The sequence below is a fragment of the Bombyx mori genome, chromosome 17 (genome assembly GCF_030269925.1).
Source record: "Bombyx mori chromosome 17, ASM3026992v2".
NCBI lineage: Eukaryota > Metazoa > Arthropoda > Insecta > Lepidoptera > Bombycidae > Bombyx > Bombyx mori.
The window spans coordinates 10623831-10644647 of record NC_085123.1 but is presented as its reverse complement, the minus strand read 5'-3'; the positions used below and the strand labels follow the sequence as shown (position 1 = coordinate 10644647).

The following is a 20817-nucleotide window of genomic DNA, read 5'->3' as shown; positions in this document are numbered from 1 at the left end:
GACCGTGAACTGAAGCGAGCTGTACAAGCTATCGACAAAGACGAACTCATCACCTTCGGTAGCATCCGACACCTGGAGTGGCGATTCCTAGCCCCTGACGCACCTCATATAGGTAGATGCTGGGAGTGGCTCGTGAGATCCGTCAAAACAAGCTTGCGAGTAACGCTCAAGACCAGAACACCTAACGATCAGACATTAATAACACTCCTGGCTGAGGCCGAATTCATGGTGAATTCAAGACCACTGACATACGTACAACCTCTTGATTTTGACGACGACTTGCCCTTGACTCCGAATGATTTCTTACTACCAAAGACAAAATTTATTGACCATCCTTTCGGAATGTTTATGGACCATGATTTACTGAAACGGACTTGGAGAGAAACTCAACGACTTGCAGACTTGATTTGGAAACGCTGGGTCAAGGAGTACTTGCCACTTTGACACGACGAGACAAATGGTACAGAGATTCTGACAGACCACTGGCGATTGGTGACGTCGTAGTTGTTGTTGACTCCCAGCTACCCCGCAACCAGTGGCCGCTTGGCAAGATCGAGCAGGTCTTCCCTGGTAAGGACGACATGGTTCGCGTTGCTAAAGTTCGGACCAGACATGGACTCTACACAAGACCGGTGACGAAACTGTGCAGGTTGGACGTACACTCCTCATCTTGAGTACCAGCCTTCTGGTACTGGAGGTGGGAATGTCGTGGCGTGCAACCTCTTTGACAGGACATAAAACCTATAATGACTAGACCTAGACAGACTAAGACAGACATTTGAAAATAATTCGAAAATAAATGGAGCGAGGACGTACGTGACCAGCAGCGACGCAGTACATTTTTGACTTCTGAAAAGACAGACATACAAAAAGACGAAAAAGAACGAATAATAATTGACCGTTCTTATATAATATGTTCAAGTGACCTTCGACCGTTCAAGTAGTCATTCGACCGTTCACTACCTGTCCTACCACCAGTAGTTACGCAAATTATAATTTTGCGGGTTTGATTTTTATTACACGGTGTTATTACTTCACCGTGGAAGTCAATCGTGAACATTTGGTACGTACGTATTTCATTAGAAAAATTGGTACCCGCCTGCGGGATTCGAACACTGTTGCGTCACTGGATACGAATGCATCGGACGTCTTATCCTTTATGCTTATCCTTTATGACGTGCATAATTAGAAACAGCTTAGCCTATATGTCTTATAATTTTAAATTAACTTTACTGTATGACTGACTTCATGTATTTCCGGATTGATTCGAGGCCCAGGTCGTCGTGTAGGTCATCGTTCCTCACGAACCACGAAGCCCCGACGGCTATCCTGTAAAAGCGGGATTGTAGGTATAGGTGTCTGTGTGTGCGGGCCGCGTGAGTGGCGAACACCACACTTGCATAAGTTATGACGGGCCTTATGCAGGTTTTGTAAAGTGTCACCTTGTTCCGAAGGGACATTTTACTCCGCTTACAGATCATGGGATAGAGTCTGCCGAGAATAAATGCGGCACGGGCACGGACTGTTTTTATATGCGGGCGGAATGTCATGGATGCATCCAGGGTGACTCCTAGGTACTTGACCTTCCTGGCCCAGGGCATAGGTTGGCCGAAGAGGGTCATAGGGGGTGTGATATTTCTCCTCCTAATGCGGGAGGAAATAAGCGGTGAGTTTCCCCTTTGAAATAACACTGTGCTTTTCGCTGGGTTGATGTCTATGCGACATTTTCGGAACCACTGTCCGAGGGTCAAGGCTGTGCTCTGGAGTTTACTCACGATTAGGGACTTGTTTCTACTTGAGTAGTAAACGGTTGTGTCGTCAGCAAATAAGGCTAGCTGGGTCGGCGGCGACCGGGGAATATCGTTAATAAATAAACTAAATAGGAGCGGAGAGAGAACGGAGCCTTGCGGGACTCCAGCCGTGAGCTGTCGCGGGGAGGAGCGGGTTCCTTGTACTCGATATCGAAAAGAGCGGTTCGATGAGACTGTCCGGCACGCCCATGTTGAATAGTTTGAAAATCAAACCGTTGTTCCAGATTTTGTCGAACGCTTTTGCGACGTCGAAGAAGAGGGCTCTCGTGTAGATTGGTTTTGGTCGGTTAAGCCCTACGAGAATGTACTCCGTGAGGCGGTGCTCCTGTTGTACGCATGAGTGATTTGCACGGAATCCGAATTGTTCATCGATGAGAATGCCCTTGGATGAGACAAAGTCTCTGAGCAGTTTGTCTAGAGACATGAGGAGGCTAATCGGGCGGTAGCTCGTCGGATTTATGATATTTTTTGATTTATCGGGATAGTGTATGCCGATAACGTCCGCTTCTTTCCACACCGCGGGAAAGATACAGTTAGCCATAGCGGCATTGAAAATAGATGCCAACACCACGATGAGTTGAACGGGTAGAAGTTTAATAACGTGGTTAGATATACGGTCGGAACCGGGAGCTTTGCGAGGACGTAGGTCTTTGATCAGGTCTTTATCTTCCATTGGGGTGACGGGTGTTAACGCATACGAGGGTGGCAAGGAGGCTCTGTGTTCTACCTCACTGTTTACTAATTCTAAATGAACAGGGTCCGCGGATTGAATGCTAGGCATGCACTGGGATTGCAATGTATCGGCCAGTAGTTCTGCTTTTTCGTCATCATCGAACGCTGCTAGTCGGCCTGAGGGGCCTACGAGGGGGGACATAGTTACTACCGTATCCGATTTGAGAGTACAAGCTAAGCGGTAGTAAGACCTTTGAGAGGGCGCGAGTCCTCAGGACACTAACGTAAACAATAAACAATATTAATTTGGTATGTTCAGTATAAATAATTTGCCATGTTGATAAGTTTATTTTTCGCATGTAAGCATAGGTATGTATATCGAAAAAGTTGTAGTTTTAATCCTCTCGGGAAATTTATTTTGAAATGAGACACTTAAAATTGCGTGGTTGTGTTAATAGGCATTAATCGGCTACTGGAGTAACTAAACATCACAAAGTAAATGCCCCCACTTTGGAGACATGAGCTACACTTAGCTCAATTGTGTATTATAATAACTATCCCAACCCTGACGCTGGAACGCATTACTACTTCTCCTCAGAGATAGTAAAGGTAGTAAATAGGCAAGTGCCTACGTCCTACCACCAGAAGAATACTACCACCGTTTCAGTGAATGTGAGTACAAATTCTCTATCAAGGCTAGAGATGTGTTGAGACTTCGTACTTATGTTTAGTAGAGTGCTCTATAAAACATCATTTGCGTTTCCACATTTAAATGCCAAATGAATATAAGCAAAAAGAAAATGAAATGAAATTATGAAGAAAGGTAGGAAAATTCACAAATAAAAGAATAACAGACATAATAAAAAAGTAATTATAATGTAATCGATAACGTGACACAGAAAAACTATTAATTAAATTAGTATTAGTTTTATTACTTATTCGTGGCTGACGGTGATCTAGGGTAATGTTTAATGTTCAGAAACTATTAAATTCCGCATAGTTAATGGGAACGTGCCCCAAGTATGAACCAGAAGTGTTTATTTTTTTATTTTTTTTTATTATTAATTATGATGGTGAGTGGTTACCGTCCTCTATGGACTTCAGCAATGCCAGGGGCAGAGCCAAGGCGCTGCCTACCGTTAAGTACTCTCCGTAAGCCTCGTTTGAAGAAGGACATGTCATAGCGTTCGGGAAGCACCGTGGAGGAGAAGCTCATTCCAAAGCCGGATGATACGTGGAAAAAAGATCTCTGGAAACGCAGTGACTCCAGGTAGTATGGATGAACTCTACTCCGGTGGCGGGTGGTAAATGCGGTGAGATAATGGCCTCATTTCAATCAATTCATCGAGCACTCCCCCATTGAATTGAACCACGTTCAATTCACTCCACTCGGAGACTTGCCACAGAGAGTTCTCCTCTTCAGTCACAAGTTTTGATCGTCTTTCCTGCACCACGCTCCGAGAGAGATTTTGATGGCTGACATATCGCGTATCCCCCGTGCTGCCATTTACATAGCAATGCATGTTATCAATAGATAGCATGTCATTGATATACAGGATGAAAAACGTGGCGGAGAGCACCGAGCCTTGTGGAACGCCAGCGTTAATGGTCATGGTATCGGAGCAGCAACTGTCTAGAACGACTGTGATGCTCCATCCATCCAAAAAGCTAGTGATCCGCTTGCAGACTCCCTCGGCGATTTCGTAAGATGGTAACTTCGATAGAAGTGCCCTATGCCAGACTCTTTCGAAGGTCTTTGCGATATCAAGGCTTACAGCGAAAGCCTCGCCCTTGCTCTCCAAAGTTTCAGTCCATCTGTGAGTAAGGTATGCAAGAGGATCGCCAGCTGAACGACCGTGAGGGAAACCGTACTGTCGGTCATTGATCAACCGGCGATCCTCAAAATACTTCAGGAGTTGCGTATTTATTATTCGCTCCATCCCCTTGGAAAGCAAGGAAGTTATCGCGATAGGCCTATAGCTCGATGGGTCGGACCGGTCACCCTTCTTGCGGATAGGATGGAAATGGGCGGTCTTCCATGAAGACGGAAACTTGTTAATGCAATAAAAGAGGCGATACAAATGCGTTAGCGCAAGTGTCAGCTCAGGGGCGCTCGTTTTCAGAACCACTGCGGGGATGCAATCTGGCCCACTCGACTTATGTGTGTCCAGAGCCCGGAGTTCTCGCCTGACTGCACACCATGTGAAGAAGATCTCCGGTAGAGAGCTATAGCACCGAATAATTTTCGGTGATGTGGAACCCCCGTCGTCCATAGTCGAGTTTGAGGCGAAGAGTATGGTGATTCCCTCTTTCAAAAAGGTGACAATACCCGAAATCTGAACTCAGAACAACTCACTTCTGAGCGATGTATATAGGTTATTCTCGAGAGTTTATGAACCGGCTCAATGATACGCAACGATACAAGCGTAATGATGATCGGCGAGTGTTCCATTAGTACAGTAAATGACGGTACCGCCATCGCGAGGGATGAGTCTGTCATTCCTAACCATGTTATAGTCCGCGATTATAGGGTAAGCGGACTTAAGGAGGGTCTCCTGCTCTAATAAAATGTCAATTTGGTGGTCACGCAAAAAATCACGTTGATTTGCGAGACCGTACGCGTTAAAAAAACCTATTGTTACAGATAGGTCTTTCATTCTACTTATGTACGCCACTGATTACCGGCGGAGTGAGGGGAGGACGTACATACGTATTTAAAGACGCGCGATGTACGACCAGCCCATACCGTGGGCCCCGAAGGTCAAATATTTAGGCGTCACCCTCGACAGAAGGATGACATTCCACCCTCATATTAAGACGGTACGCGACCGTGCCGCCTTCATTCTAGAACGTCTTTACCCGGTGATATGCGGCGAAGTAAAATGTCCCTTAGAAATAAGGTGACACTCTACAAAACTTGCATACGCCCTGTCATGACCTATGCAAGTGTAGTGTTCGCTCACGCGGCCCGCACTCACTTAAAATCATTTCAAATTATCCAATCCCGTTTTTGCAGGATAGCCGTCGGAGCCCCGTGGTTCGTCAGGAACGTCGACCTCCATGACGACCTGGACTTAGAGTCCACCAGTAAGTATATGCAGTCGGCGTCGATGCGCCACTTCGATAAAGCGGCACGACACGAGAACCCTGTCATCGTGGCCGCCGGTAACTACATTCCCGATCCTGCGGAAAGAATGGAAAGCAGTCGACGTCGCCCAAAACACGTCATCCCGGATCCTCCCGATCCACTAACGGTGCTTCTATGTACTTCAAGCACCGGTCACCGTACTCGTCGAACCCGTCGCTTGCGACGAAGGGCTCGAAGAGTAAATTAACTCTCAGACACAGCCCACTGAGTTTCTCGCCGGATCTTCTTAGTGGGTCGCGTTTCCGATCAGGTGGTAGATTCTGCGAAGCACGGCTCTTGCCAGGGTTCGTGTTAGCAACGTCGTTAGGTTTGAGCCCCGTGAGCTCACCTACTAGTTAAGGTTACGCTGGAATAGCCTCTCAAGGATACCAGCTTAGGTAGGAAAAAAAAATTTAAGACGCGTATACGTCGGCGTATTCTAGCACAGCTGCGATGAAGTATTGTGCAGTGGAGGCACTGCAGATGACGTCGCTCAAACCGTTAACTCGCTCAAAGCCGATTGAAGTAACTCTGCACTTTGATTAATAACAATAAATAATTTGTCTTCTATAGAAACTTAACAAGTGTCAAAAACAGTAAATCGCTGTCTAAAGAACTGTTGATGTGACTACACAATCCCAATTATTGTTTTAGAATCATCGCATTATCCAAAATCTGTTACAAGTCTGTTTGTTGTGTCTAAATATTATAATAGTTAAACATTTTTCTCCGCGGCTGTACCGCCTGTAAGCTGTCTTATAAATATACAACTTAACAATAAAGTAATGAAGGTTTCATCATTTCCGTCTGAACTGTAGTCATGAAAACTATTCTTCATTTTTTATTTATTGTAATTTTATTTTGTTTCTGTGCGATACATTTAGTGTCTGCGAAGAAAAATATTAGTACTAAAAATGAACTAGGGGAATCAAGTTTCAAGTATATTTTTAATTTGCTTCAAGACATTACTGTTGGTAAACGAATTGATACATTAAGTACTGGAGTGAAATTTACGGATATCATACAAGATTTAAAAAATGAAACATTGCAGAATATTTTATTATTAAACTCAGATTTGCAGAATGAAGATATTTATTTGAACGCTACTCAATTAATACGAAAAAATGGATATCAGGTAGAAGAATACGAGGTGGAGACTGAAGATGGATATTTATTATTACTGGTGAGAATACGTGGTTCCGGACCTACGGTCTTTTTAATGCATGGTATTCTGCTAAGTTCGGATGATTGGGTAACAGCCGGGACCGACATTGGCATTGGCTACTTGCTCGCAGCGGAGGGTTTCGACGTATGGATGGGTAATGCACGCGGCAATAAACATTCCAGAAAACATAGAACTTTATCACCAGACACCGCTGAGTTTTGGAATTTTAGTTACTACGAAATTGGGATCTATGATTTGCCAGCGATGATAGATTATACACTCGCTGTGACAAAGCAAGAAAAACTAATATACGTGGGGCATTCACAAGGAACGACTACTTTTTTCGTTATGGCTTCCGAGAGACAAGAGTACAATTCCAAAATTTCTGTTATGATAGCCTTAGCACCTATTGGAGCGCCCGCGCATGTTAAAAGTCTAGTTCTCTTACTTATAAGAGTGATAACATTGGATTACCCGCAAATATTTTTTGGAGGAGCAAGATCGATTGGTATACAGGAAATATTTCCTAGCAATGTACTTACTCGTGCCTTCACAACGTTAGTTTGCAGTCAGTTAATTTTCCAAAAAACCATCTGTAGATCTATTATTGAGGCTCTTGTTGGGTATGACGAGTCGCAGGTATTTTATCCATCACTTTCTACTGTTTACGCTCATATACCTTCAGGATCTTCGACTAAGCAATTTGAACATTTTGGACAGGGTGTTTCAAGCCGCCACTTTGCAAAGTTTGACTACGGAAAAGTAGAAAACTTTAGGTTATACTCGAGGAGTACTCCACCTGAATATCCTTTACAAAATATAACAACGCCGATTGCGTTTTTTTATGGACTAAGCGACTTATTTGCACCCCCAGAAGACGTCCTACACTTACAACGTCAACTACCCAACATAATAGAAACCTATGAAGTACCGTTTAAAAAATTTAGTCATTTAGACTTTGTATATGCAAAGGATCTCGAGAAGCTTGTTTTTGCCAGAATGCTGGAGATAATAATCTTATATGTGTAATGTTTTTTTTAGTATTATTAAATAATTTTTGCAATTTAAAATCAACTTTAATTTATTGGGCAGGAGGAGGAAAATAGTGGAATCTCATCTAAGACGATGAAGGTAATTTTGGAGATTCCACCGTTACAAGCCGTCCACAGCATAAGATAAAGTAAGCGGATATTATCTATAGCATCGTGGAGAACAGCCAGTCCGAATATTTTATGAGTTAAGTTAGTATCTCGGTCATGCTCGGCCATCATACATAATATTTTATTTTATGTAATAAAATTGTGGTATTTAACACAAAAAAAGAAAATTGGATATTTTTATTTGGTTAGATGAGTAGACAGAGTCACTTGCTTTTATTATTACCGGTAAGTGCCGGTAACCAGGTGAGATCAGGAGTAGTAAGTAGGTATATTGTTTTTAATCCAATTAAAAAAATTTATGTTGTTTTTTTCTTTTCTAATTCCTATACTCTTTATATTTCTGATACTATACCTGATTCTAATGTTGAACAATGGTAGTAGGTCACGTTTTGTGTCTGTAGGAGTTGTATCACCATTCATTTTATCATTCATATCAAAAGTTCACATGTTTCAGTTATAAGCGTAAAGCGTCGGATCAGATGAGCTCTGAGTGCGTCTACCAATATTTTTTTAATTAATAATAATGTGAACGAGCTCTCAGCCCCTTGGGTTTAAGGAGACATCCACACCGACATGAGGTCTTCAGACTGGAGGTGTCGAGGAGTCTTCAGACTTCAGGTGAGGAGCCTCAGACATGAGGACAAAACTTCAGCTGAATTGTATATAGTCTATTTCACCTTTCAAGCCGGAATGCATTCTTGCTTCGTGATAGAAATAGGCAGATGGTGGTATCTATTTGTACGGGTTCGTAATACTCCCTACTTCCATTAAATGCCAGTTGGCTTTTTTCTGGTTTGATACTCAGCGAACGCAGCTGCTGCTCGATCTCCGGTGATTCTCTAGTCGCCTTTAACTACCCCCACGGGAGGAGATTGAGTGATGTCATTCCAGAACATCACACAGCCGATAAAATGAATGGTATTAACAACCTTAATAAATATAAAAAAAACTGAATAAAAATGCAGTCAATCTTAAGTGGTTTGTTACTACTCAGTATCTACAAATAACATGTCTTTATAAATGTGAGCGCTGAGGCTCGTTGGTTCTGAATGTAGTTTAACAAAAAGACGCTATCCGTGCTTCTGTGAACTGTTAGTCGAGACTGACCTAGTTCCGGGATGAGTTAGTGCTGCCGGCTTCCATCGACAATCAACCGCTTGAAATACTTTTGCCTTGCTAGTTAGTTAATTTGCTACGAAAAAGTTAAAAGTTTGATTTTGCCTATAAAAGTTGATGTTATTTCCAACACTGTTTGTCTTAAAGAGCCGCTATGACTCCCAGGAGTATACACAGTTTTAATTTAGAAAATTTATGTAGCTGCTATAGTTGAAGATGCTATAATACAAGTAGTCGAATTTGGTTATGCGGTAAAATTCTCAGTTTCGTAGCTCCCCAGAAACATCAACTACAACATTGGCGGTAGGCAGCGGCTTGGCTCTGCCCTTGGCATTGCTGAAGTCCATGGGCGACGGTAACCACTCACCATCAGGTGGGCCGTATGCTCGTCTGCCTACAAAGGCAATAAAAAAATAAATAAAAACATCGAATAGAGGAATTCTTCCGAACACCGGAAGATACTGTGCCAAAAATCATCTCCTGAAATTCATTATGCCTCAGTGCAACGTTTCTAGACTGTGAAAATTACTTAGCTCTGGTGGTGCATCAATTATTGGTAAAAAATAAATGACAGATGACTCTCATTCATAATCAACATTTCGTTAGAGTACTTCCATTTCAGATACCTAAAGTATTTTGAGGTTCTTGATAATTTTTGAGCAGTGATATCACCATAATAGTTTGACATAAAAATAACATCATTAGCTAAGTAACTCAATGAAATGCGAACTCAATGATTGACGATATGTTTTTGCTGATTTTGTATTATGAACGAGATTTTCCTCCAACGCCGTACGTCAATTTTTCAAACACTTTTATCGTATCGAAGATCACTTTATTTCGTTCTAAAACATTAAGATCGCGTTAGCTTATATTTTGTTGGTCTGTAAAGTACATATACTCTGCTTTAACCATGTTTTATATAATACATTTATATATAATATATTTATAATACATTTATAACCTAAACAATTCTAAACCTATTTTTCATTATTCACTACGATCGTTATAAATATTAAATACATTTAAAATTAGGTAGGTCTGTGTGTGTAATTTATAGAATTTCCTGTATCATACATAAAGGTACCGAATACTTAACAAATACAATAGTACTTAAATAACAGATACGTAGAGTACAGTAAAATAATAATAACAATAATCATTAAATAATTTTTAACATCATTTTAGTCTTAAACATATTTACAAATAGACTTAAAATTTATGAAAATGGTCGACAAACCTATAATAAATTTTACAAATTTCGGAGCTTTTAAAAAGTATGTTAAACAGTAAATAGTACAGTTGAATATTACTTTATGATAACGTACAAATACTTTAAAAGCAATAGCACTAAATAGAGCTTTTGTATAAGCACTTGCTTAACATACTCGCGCACCCGTTTCCAGGTACTAATTTCATGGATTAGTGACATTTTCCAAGAAATATTAAAATTATCATATTATAAATTTAATTTTGAAACCAATATTTTTCTATATATCTAAAATGTTTATTTGTAAATTTTATATTATTGAAATAGGTAGATAATAATCTACTTGGCTTAATATTTGTAAATAAATGAAGAACGAAAACTTAAACCTTAACTTTATTTAATGCGTATATAATGTATGTTGAATCCTTTTATTAATGAAAATACCATTTACATTCTACTATTTTAATAAGAACAGTCTATTAATTTGAGAAGTATATTTTAATGACTATACAAAAGAGAAACACTTAAAACAGGAGATTTTACGTAGGTATGTAGATATATACCTACTTTTTTGTAAATTCTGGAACCAAATTATCTATCACAGCTAAATGGAAATTCAATTCCTTTGCATTAAGTACCGCGTAATTACTCCTTTGACAAGATACTTAGAAATTCATTTCATATATGTACAGAGGTCGATGGAAGTTAGAATATAAGTATCCAATCCTGGGTGTATAATGTATTCACAACAAAAACGATTCACTATTTAATCAAAATTAAAATTTAAAAAGAGTTAGGCTGTGCAAATAAAAAAAATTATTACGATAAATATATCACGCATTTATGTATATTTCCTCCTTTGTTTTGACGGGATAATCTTTGGGCGGTAGCTTGTAGCTGTTTCTGATGTATGAGAAGCGATGGAAATTGTAGAAGTATTCGTTGCCGTCGGGTGAGTACTGTGGGTAAAGCGTGTACGAAGGTACGTTGACCTCGGAAAGGGAATCCGCGAGCGCATATTTCGCGAACTCCTCCTTGTATCGTCATGACTGCTCCCTGTAGGATTGTCGCTTGATGCATTTTTCCCTCAAAATGTAGCACAGTGCGATTGCTATCAGTACCGCAATCGCTATCGCCATGCTTATACTAATCCAGATGATCTCCTCGTTAATTCCACTTGTTGATTTCCCTGTGAATTATTGTCGTGATTATTCTCATAAAGTTAATAGTTTGGTTAAATTAATGATTTTATGTACTACATTTTATGAAATAACAGAAGTTAATGGTCAGACTTTTGTGTAATTCATCCCGACTGAAATAAGAGTTTTTATACCAAACTAGGTGATCCGGCAGACTTCGTAGTGCCGCAATCGATAAATAAAAGACCTAAAATTTTGTATAAAATAAACTTAAAACAAACAAAAGGAATCCGACCGACGGGGGACAGACACATCAAAGGAAAAACAAAATTGTTATTTTTATTTAATTCCGAGCATTTTCATATTTATCTACCTTTTAAACCTTCTCTGGACTTCCACGAATAATTCAAGACCAAAAGTATCCAAATCGGTCCAGGCGTTCTCGAGTTTTAGCGAGACTAACGAGCAGCAATTCATTTTTATATATAGAGATTTTCGAGTAAAAATAAATAGGTAAAGACATAACAGGTAGGTAGGGTTCTGCGTAAGACAACTAGTTCCCTTTTTTATTTAGTACTACTACTCTACTAGCTACTTACGAGCTCTAGTTAGTGTGAAAGCATTATTTTTTTTAAATCTTTTTTTTTTCGAAATGTCAACAATTCTAAATCAAAAGTGCACTTAATACATAAAAAGAAAAAAAATCCAGAGCCGTCAGTGATTATGGTAAATGGGTATACACCAGTATATACCTATATACTATAATTCCGTCAATCTTAACATTATTATTGGGAATCTTGAAGCTATTAATATAATTTAAGCTCTTCGATGTATTTATTCATATTCATACACATTGTATCGTTAGTTCATAAATAGTGAAGCTTCGCTAAGCAATTCTAACGGCCAATATATTCTAACGGTCAGTTTACCTATACATTAACAGCCCGTCTTGTTAGCCTTGTGTATACAGTGTCGACGTCACGTATTGTCAGTCTGTTTATAAGCGTTAATGGAAAATAAATCCCACCCACGGGTAAGACGGAAAGGATCTTTTTTGTACACATAAAACGTTCTTCAAATACATTCGAGTTTGAAGAATCTATGTGTGAACAGGATTCGTTGAAAATTCTCTGAAAGGATGTATAGTGCCCACTCTAATGAGACATTTTTAATGGCCCTTAAAAAATAATGCATATTTTACGTTAGAGCAGGACTTGGTGTAATAAATAAATAAATATTTACTAACAATCACGCCACGTTAACTGGTCCCGTGCTAAGTTCTGAAAAAACTTGTGTTACAGGTACCAGGATAACGGAAATAAATGTAAGATTTTTATTATACGCATACATATATATAAATCCATAACCCTTTGGAAAAAACATGTTATATTTATCATACAAATATTTTCCCTTGGCGGGATTCGAACCCGCGACCCCCTTGTGTAGTGACCATGTTAAACGGGGGTGTGGATATTACATGGCTTGAGTCTAAAGCTCAAATACCAGTGGAATATTACGAATCCATTACTTGCAGAAACAGGTGCCCTCGGATTGATTTCATGTTCTATTTCGCAATACCAGGATGCGCGATGAAACACAACAGGCAAATTCCAATATTGATGTCGCAAATTCTAGGAAGACGACAGACAATACAGAGCATTGCTCATACCAACGCGAACCAACGAAAATTTATTGATTATGTACTGTAGCGTGTTTTGATAATGGAACCTCTGTGTTAAAAAGGAAAGTCAATTGTGAACTTCTTTTTTGACGCTGTCGATTAGAGCATTTTATTGTTTTTTGTTCCTGATTATTTTTCATTTTGTAGAAAATTAGGAATTTAATCATTTTATAAATAAAGAAAGATCACGCTAGCTTGTTTTGTGTATACAGCCTGTGATTGTTAGAGTAGTAGTAATAATAACAACAATCTTATACCTTTAAACGAGCAATTCTTGTATATATACAAACTGAACCTCGGAAACGGCTCCAACGATTTTCATAAAATTTAGTATACAGTGGATTTCGGGGGCGATAAATCGATCTAGCTACGATTTATTTTCAGCAAATTTGGTTTTATTCGTGTTTTCAATAATCGACTCTTCCCGACATCTATTGGCGAATAATAATACTATTTTTCTTAATTGAGGGCAACTAACCAAATGGCGTTATCAAAAAAAAAAAAAAACATCTAGGTCATCATCTAGTAATAATAATATAACAATATTATCAAATTTGAATTTACATTCGTCAAGTGCGTCGTACATACATTCTTATTCCTGTGAATATTCATGGTGTACTTTATATTCACACAATGCTATAAAATATTTAGATAGTAAAACGAAATGGGGTGATAAAGAGAAGCAAACTGGTTCCGATAGCATTACAAAAAGTAGGTATGGAACCTAAAATAACTCTCCGTCTGTTTGGTATTAGTAAAATGTTTGTATACCGGAAGGAAGCCTATGTAGGGATTACATGATACCCATTTATGAATAGGAACAATGAACCTATTTACAATAAAAAGTGGTCCTTCACGCGGAATTACTCTGGTTCACTAATAAAATGTCCATTAAATTACGGAATATTTTATGTAGAGGAATCAATTATGAGCTTCAACGCGCTTTTATTCTATTAATAAATAAACTATGTAACTAAAAATAAGTAAGGTTTTACTGCAGTGTTACCATAAAGTATTGATTTCCTCACAACGATAGTTATGGCAAGATTAAGTAAAATAATAATTTACGTAAATTTTCTGTTCGAAACAAGCCAAGAGCTCGATCCATTAAGTCAAAAAAGTGCATTATTGTGTATTAAAAAAATTACAAGTTAATTCTTTGTTTAAAAAGGTTTGCTTATATTATGCATTTTCCAATTTTTTTAACAAGAAGTTTACAAATTTTGAAATAAATTTTCATTGAAAAAAATCGATGACTGCGTTCTGTTATTAAATTATAGATTATTAGATACGCTTTGAGATAAAAGGATTGATTACTCACCTCCCATCTTGTTTGAATAGCCTCCCATCTTGCCAGCCACGCGAGCGTTCGCGCTGCCCGAAATCACGAGCACCATCGCCCCCGGTAGCACCCATAGCCGCCCTGTTCATTCAAAATATTCAATTTCACGAAACTCTATTAATACAGCCACGACTACCATTAAATACGACTATTATTAACCCTTTTAACTGTCCTTTCAAAATATTTCATTATTATTAAAAAAAAATATTGCTTAGATTGGTGGACGAGCTCAAAGCCCACCTGGTGTTACGTGGTTAATGGAGCACATAGACATTTACAACGTAAATGCGCCACCCACCTTGAGATATAAGTTCTAAGGTCTCAAGTATAGTTACAACGGCTACCCCACCCTTCAAACCGAAACGCATTACTGCTTCACGGCAGAAATGGGCAGGGTGGCGGTACCTAGCCGCGCGGATTCACAAGAGGTCCTACCACCACTAAATTCACAAATTTCACGAAACTCTATTAATACGGCCACGACTACCATTAAATAAAATTATCATTAAACCTATTAAAAACAATTTTCTATTCTTCTTCTTCTTCTTCTTCTCTGTCGTTTCCTCATTGCTGAGGGTCGTGACCACCTTGGTCCAGTTTAATTTTAACCTTGATGCTGTTATATAAACACGTTTCTTGAAGTGCCACCAATAACTAAAAAGCAGCGAAGAATTATATTTAAGTAGAGTTAGGGAAAATAAGATACCATTTTCTATACACCATCATACACAGACTTTGAGGGCAATGGGTCCTTTATAAGTTTCGTGTCAAATCATTAAATTATAAATGACAGTTTAAAAATAGTTCAGTTTTATATTACTATTATTTTATTTTATTTTGAAGAACTTACCGTTACAGTTAGTCGCAACATTACACAATAAAATAAATATTAACTTATGAGAAATTCAATAGATTACACAATAGAATTCGGGTCAATAACTGATAGTAAGTAGATGCAGATGAATATAAACTACGTTTATGTTGAAACTATAACGAGTTCATGTACAAAATTGGAATACATTTTTGATACTGAATAAAGACATACATCGATATATTATTTATTATCATTTTAACTTATAACTATACTTTTGTCGTTGATGAGGCCCATATACATTCATCACAATGTGAATGCCGTAACCCTCCTTAAGACATAAGATCAAAAGTCTCAGTTGTATGTTGTATATTGCGATTTTTCCAACCTTTAAACAGGAGCGCTTGACGTACAAATAACCAAGATGATACCTACCTGTGTCACATTACGACACATCCTACCACCAGTACTTACACTAATTTATAAATAAAGTTTTCTACATCTTATGAATGTATTTAAGTTGACAAAACTGAACACGGATACTCGCCCATTGTAATTGTCATATTGAGAATGTCCCACAGTTTCGGTTGCAATCTTCTAAAATAGTTCCTAGTTGTTTTCTTCACAACGCCCGCTCGATTCCATCGTGGTATCTAAACAAAAAATACATCTTGTTGATTAGGTTTACTAAATAAGCTGTGAATGCCGCTGATTGCTAAACAGAAGAAAAAGTACCGTATAAGTTTTTGTTACATGATGTGTGACTTACAAATTTTTGCTCGGCTACCGACGTACCCCTGAAGTTAGTGTGACTTAATGTGTATGTGTAATATATATGTGTATTTGAAGATTACATTAAATTTGAGGCTACAGAGTCTTATTTGAAATACATTTAGTATTTTACTTTACTTTACTTTACTTTACTAGAAACTTTATTCCTTATCAATGGTAAAATCATGTTATGATTTGAAAATGCCTGTGAAGACCTACTTTAGTAAAAATAATTTCGATTTCACCTAGATATTCATCAGAAAATATGGGACCACGATCACCTGCAGGCACTGTTTGTACTTTATACTTTTCTAGCGTTTCTTCTCACTTATCAAAGACACGCTTGAAATACGTTTTTCGTTTTTAATTTTTTTGTTAATCATCCTAATCTTATGAACAACTTAGACATCACAGAGGTGTGAGACTTTCTTTTGACTTTTCGCTTACTTTGTTTTGGACCCATACTGAATAAGGAGTGCTCTAAGAAATGTTTCCCATTTCGTCTTGTCATGTCCCTACCATCGCATCAACCACCACTAAAACAGGGCTTATACCTTATCCCACCCCATCCACCGTGCGTTCCCAGAGACCGCATTGTCACATATAATCTGCCTTTGGACTCCATTCTAAGAATTTAATCGTATAAAGGATTATGTAAAAAAACAGCAAATATGTTTCATGTGAAAACAGAGTTTCGTCACTCAAAACTTTGTTTTTAAAAGAACATTCGAAAATATTTTGTTAATAATCACTTAATTACATAGAAAATTGATGTTTTAACGATAGTAATACTACCCAAGTTTGTAGAAATGAAAACTAATGTTAAGATGACTGAAAGGGTGCGAAAATTCGTATTTCTGAGCGATAATGTAAAATTTATTCGTTCATTCCACAAGAATAATGGCACAGGATGGCGCCTGTCAGACAGTCGCGGTGGTCGACGGAGTTAATTCAAAGACTCTTATTATGACTTGACTCGCACATGCTCGTCTGTCTTCGAAGGAAATAAAAATTAATAAATAACAACTCCCGCCAAAAAATTGTATGCCGCTGTGATATTTAATTCACAAATATTTCGTATGTGAGGTTCTTTATTTATACTTAATCTTACCATTGTATTTTGGAGTGATGTTTAAAGCGAAATAATCCAGTACTTTATGACTACAAAGACCAGTAAAGGATGCGATTCAATTTTGAAATTAGAATTGAGTTGCGTGAAATTAAAGAACATTTTTAAAATTATTCATCGAGAAGCCAATATTTAGTATAAGCCATTACATTGTTGTTCTTGTTTTAGTAGGATAAGCCATAGTATTTTCCCTAACTCGATATCTATCTAATTATTCCATAATTTATTAAGAAAATAAAAGGTACGTAGACAAAATCCTTGCGGGCGTTTACCTTTACATTTATTTTATTGTTAATATTATAATGTAAAAATTAAATCAAATAAAAGTATTAACGTAATGTGCAATAGCGTCTGCACTTTCAAGCTTCGGAGCAGAAATAGATAGGTAGGTTGGTGGTACCCACCAGAGCGGACTTTCAATGGAGCAAACCTGAGCTTGTCTGGAAAATTAACTAACAAAAAAGAAAAAAAGTGTAGCTCGTAAAATGTTCTATGATAAAATAATACTTATTGTGGTTTTTATTTTGCTCTATTCTGTGTTAGGTATGTTCTAGGATAACATTATATTTAGTTCCGAAGCGTAGTTCCTATAATACAATAAAAAATAAATCTTCACGGACTTCACTTCGGTGTTCTGTCGGTTGTTGAACCACGAGGAATGAAGCAAATAAAGTCGATAGACCACAAATAAGTTTTAAATCTGATTTTAATAGGAAATAATATATTATTAATTAATGATCTGGTCATAGTGTGTTATGTCATATATTCTAAATCATATTAACGTTTTTGTGACAAAGTTGGATGTATTTGTCATTTTTTGAAATAACTTTATTCATTCTTATACGAGTAATACAAAAAGCACTCTGTCATACTGGCAGCCACTTCGAACTTAGTACAGAATGATTGATGAGCTGCTTTCATTGGTATTTTGTGGCGAGTCAAATACTTTGGGAAAAGAAGTGACAAATGCAATTTGAAGATGTTTTTTATTAAAATTGTGTTTATAGCTTTTACAGTTCGTCAGTTTTAATTCGAAAAGATTCTTGATTTAATCGAAATAGATTAAGAATTATTTAGATTTTTCAATTTAGATGTTTATCTAATTGCCACCTAAAACATTTTACTATATGTAAATTTAGTAGTGGTGGTGGTAGGACCTCTTGTGAGTCCACGCGGGTAGGTACCACCGCCCTGCCTATTTCTGCCGTGAAGCAGTAATGCGTTTCGGTTTGAAGGGCGGGGCAGTCGTTGTAACTAGATCTTAGAACTTATATCTCAAGATGAGTGGCGCATTTACGTTGTAAATGTCTATAGGCTCCAGTAACCACTTAACACCAGGTGGGCTGTGAGATCGTCCACCTATCTAAGCAATAAAAAAAAATTTTTTTCCTAAATATAAGATCTTCCTATTCGTACACTCTTGGCAGAGTGGTCGTGGTCATGCATCAGTCGGATCCTGCGATACCGATGCTCTCGCGATGCGACGCCATGTGGCACGATGTTTCGCAGAGTGAGAGCAAACATTTATGTTGGAGTGAGTAACAGATTTTATGAGGTCGGTCCATCGTGTTGGAGATCGTCCGCGAGATCTTTTGCCCTCGACTTTCCCTTGCACCACCAACCGCTCAATGGAGTCCTCATTACGAGTGATGTGCCCGAAGAATTTGAGGATTCGTAATTGGACTGTTGACGATAGTCTCTCCTTGATGTTGAGCTCTTTCAGGATCGAAATGTTGGTACGGTGCGCGGTCCACGGAATTCTGAGGAGACGTCTCCAACATCACATTTCTAGTGCGTCGATCTTACGACGGTCTTGCATCCTCAGCGTCCACGTCTCAGCCCCATACAGAAAGATTGGAAAGACCAGGCATCTCATTAACCGAACTTTTGTATTTTTGGTTATTCTGCGGTCTCTCCAAATCTTTGTTAGCCTCTCAACTGAGGATCTTGTCACGGCGCAACGTCTTCGGATCTCATCTTCGCAGCCTCCAGCGTTGGTGATAGTGGAGCCTAGATATACATAGCTATTAACTACCTCGCATCCCGCTATATGTTGGACTTCCGGTTGGTTGATGTTAGCACGATCTACGATCATCATTTTGGTCTTATCACGATTGATCGCAAGTCCAAAATCCAGCGCTGTAGTCTCCAGCCGGCGAAGAAGCACCTCGATTTCGTCTCTGGTCGACGCCAAGAGGGTAGTATCATCATAAATATAAGATACCAGTTGTAAATTATCTCATCCGTAAAAAGTAGCAAGCGTTCTTGTCCTCTCCATCTTATTAATAATAACGTAGACCAACCTGAAAAAGCGGTAGTCCTGTACAATTCGCGTCTGTTTCCACAAATGTGGCTTACCTGGCAAAGACAAATATTTTTTCTGCTTTGTAGGTACGTGTTACGAATGTTTTTAGTTCACGCTGTCATGTCGGGTTTTGTTACGACGCGACGCTCTTTAAACTTGAAATATGCATACTTATATATAAGTTTAAATAAATAAAAGTTAGTATTAAATCAAAGAAATACGACAATAAGATTAGTGACCGACTAAATTTTCGGCCCGACTCAGTAAAAAGAGACAAACTTTAAAGACATCGAAGTCTCAGTCTCCCTAAGCTAATTAAAATTCTCCCTTTTTGAAAGATAGAACCTTTATAATAATAAAGATAGAACCTTTATTATACACACTAGTAGATGATGGTTTGTTTACTACATTACAATTTGTTCTTTGTTTTATAGCACCTAGGATTGGTCCTATGATCGAAATTTGATCTTATGCACTGATAACTATGGATTTTAATTACGAGTATATTTATGTGTTACTTTTTTTATCAACATGGAAAAAGGTCTGTTGCATTTTTTTTTTTATAACAAAAGATCTCATATATTACTAAGCAAAACAGGGGAGACAATGGCAACATTATGAAATTATTTTATCTATAATTAGTTATAAAATAAAAAATTATATTGTATGAAAATGAATGATATGAATGAAATTCGGAATTTCAACACAGCCTTTTCAACTAAGCATTGGGCTAAATAATTTTCAAGCCATTGGAAATCGTATTCACGCGTGGCTATCAATAATATATTCTTGTCATTAATACAAATGTTCAAAATTACTGTATTATCGATTAAGATACACAGATTTGTTATTACTGAATTTTAGTAACATGTAGGTACGCCGAACGTACGATTTTAAGTATAGTCCTTATTTTATGTGTATTTTATTTTGATGATATATTATATTAATTTAGTAAACTCTAATATTCGGTTCTACAGTTTTAAATGATCTACACAATACGGGTACAATAATAATAAAATCAAGTCTGAACGGTTTAATAAATACCTATTTTGTTGTACTCCATAAGAATAATTACGAACATGGCTAGGTCGGGGCCAGATTATCATAAATATTTAAGAGGGAATATTAAAACCTGCTTCACATTTAATCTTGCTTGACTTTGCAATAACAAACTATGGTCAAAGTTTTCATAGAGCCACCGCTTCTCAAACTCGTTCAACTTTCCACCGACAGTTAGGTACCGTTGTGTGAAAGTTTTTCATATTATTCTACAGTGAGTTGAAATTGAATTTAAAAATCTCAAGTTGCTTTAATTAGAAGAAATATTATTTTTATTCTTGTTGATTCTTCTTTTCGATTCCCTAATGTACGCACACGA

At 37.8% G+C, this 20817-nt stretch overlaps 2 protein-coding genes across 2 annotated transcripts in view; one reads left to right on the top strand and one right to left on the bottom strand.

Annotated features, from left to right (window-relative positions):
• The first annotated feature begins 2748 nt into the window (after positions 1-2748).
• LOC105842474 (lipase 3-like) lies at positions 2749-8102 on the top strand. Its single transcript, XM_038017023.2, has one exon. It carries the CDS (start codon positions 6431-6433, stop codon positions 7802-7804), a length of 1374 nt encoding a protein of 457 aa, XP_037872951.1. The 5' UTR covers positions 2749-6430; the 3' UTR covers positions 7805-8102.
• A 1762-nt stretch (positions 8103-9864) lies between these two features.
• The window catches only part of LOC101741321 (uncharacterized), a 29101-nt gene continuing 18148 nt past the window's right edge, over positions 9865-20817 (bottom strand). Inside the window, exons 2-4 of the mRNA XM_004932442.5 lie at positions 15782-15887; positions 14403-14504; positions 9865-11450 (exon numbers count right to left, since the gene is read on the bottom strand). Coding sequence (XP_004932499.1) covers positions 11305-11450; positions 14403-14504; positions 15782-15797 — 264 coding nt within the window. The 5' untranslated portion in view covers positions 15798-15887 and the 3' untranslated portion in view covers positions 9865-11304. The remainder of the gene's footprint in view (positions 11451-14402; positions 14505-15781; positions 15888-20817) is intronic.

Excerpts from the sequence above, each read along its gene's own strand:
- LOC105842474 (XM_038017023.2), top strand. The coding sequence starts at position 6,431 with ATGAAAACTATTCTTCATTTTTTATTTATTGTAATTTTATTTTGTTTC.